This window comes from Bombus impatiens, unplaced genomic scaffold (genome assembly GCF_000188095.3).
Source record: "Bombus impatiens unplaced genomic scaffold, BIMP_2.2 scf_0549, whole genome shotgun sequence".
NCBI classification, from domain to species: domain Eukaryota; kingdom Metazoa; phylum Arthropoda; class Insecta; order Hymenoptera; family Apidae; genus Bombus; species Bombus impatiens.
Window position 1 is genome coordinate 3,117 of NT_176968.1, and position 1,436 is coordinate 4,552.

At 53.6% G+C, this 1,436-nt stretch overlaps 1 protein-coding gene across 1 annotated transcript in view; it reads right to left on the reverse strand.

The window, feature by feature from the left end:
- Positions 1-126: 126 nt before the first annotated feature.
- LOC100742760 overlaps positions 127-1,436 on the reverse strand; it is an 11,920-nt gene continuing 10,610 nt past the window's right edge. Inside the window, 2 exon segments of the mRNA XM_033322072.1 lie at positions 127-1,303; positions 1,374-1,436. Coding sequence (XP_033177963.1) covers positions 1,210-1,303; positions 1,374-1,436 — 157 coding nt within the window. The 3' untranslated portion in view covers positions 127-1,209.

Here is a 1,436-nt window from a genome sequence, read left to right on the forward strand (position 1 = left end):
ACCTTTACAATTTACAAAACGAACGAAGGTGGTTTCGCAAGGCACGCGCGACCGTTGTCGTTACGCGGCCGTACGAGTCGTGGCGCGCTTCTCGACGTGCCAGCAAATAAATACGTTTCTCTTTTACTTTTTTCTACGTTTCGCGCTTCCATTATTCCTTCGCGATTTTCGGCTCGCGCGTCCACGCTTTGGTCAACGTCCGAACGCGCGTATATTACCCTTTGTGGGAGAATTCGCCTCGCTGCACACCTACGTGTACTCGTTTCTCTCGCGAGTACACGGACGCGTCATATACTATACGTACCAAACACGTACGCGCGCTGGCACGCCGGTGTATCGCGTATATACATCGGGCGCGTACGTAGGTGTACGCGAACGAAAGCAGCTGCGATCGGTACGCCGTGTATTTACATTTACAAAGAAACGCGTCGGATCGAACGCGCCACGGACAAAATTTTCGCAGCGTTCGCGGACTCGGCCAACGCCAAGAACAAAGGCGTCCGAGGCGAAGGAGCCGACGAACAGGAGGGTCGAGAAACGAGAGAAAAACACGGCCATCCCAGGCGGTCTCGCGTTTCTCTTCTCCTCGCACAGAGGGCGAAATCGTCCGACGAAGTGGCGACGCATCCGTCGGTACGGTCGAGCACGATCGGTAAAGTCAAATTCGTCGGTAAAATCGCGCGCATCTCGAGCGTGTGTTCCAAGTTCGCAACCGAGTCGAGTCGAGTCGAGTCGAATCGAGTCGAGTCGAGTGGAACGCGCGACCGGCTCGATTTTGATAATTGTTTTACAAATAAAAATAAATAGAAAGAATTTGTAGAGAGATAGAGATAGAGAGAGAGAGAGAGAGAGAGAGAGAGAGAGAGCCAGAGAGAGTGAGAGAAGGTGGGAGGGAGAGGCAGACGGCGAGACGATATCGTTTCTCGCCCGGAAACAGAAAAGAAATCGAAAATCGCAGGTACGCGACGAGTCGCGTAGCATTCCGTATTTCGTCGACGAGAACGTGACCGAGGACGAGAAAGCCGACGACGTTTCCGTGACACGTCCGAGAACCTTTGGTCGGTAAAGAAGTTGGTTGCTGCGTCCCGGACGTTCCCCAGTCACCGCGTTGGCAGAAGCGGCACTCGTGTCGCGCTAGTTGGCGCCTTCCACACGATCTTCTCTACCGCGTTATTTTTCTTCTTCTCGTACATCTCGTTCTCGTCCTCGTTACGACCTTTCGGCGTGGATAGCCGTGGTGGAAGTTATAACCGAGAGGAGATCGCCACCGGTTTGGCTAACGATTGGCTCTAGCGGTGGCACGCTAAAAGATAAGAAAACGAGTGAAATGTTAGCGTCGCTGAAACTGAAAGAGGGCGAGTCGTCGCACTTACGTAAGGGTAGTCTGTCGATTGAGAACTGCGGCGGTAGGTAAAGCGAGGGGCGAGTGCGCGTGG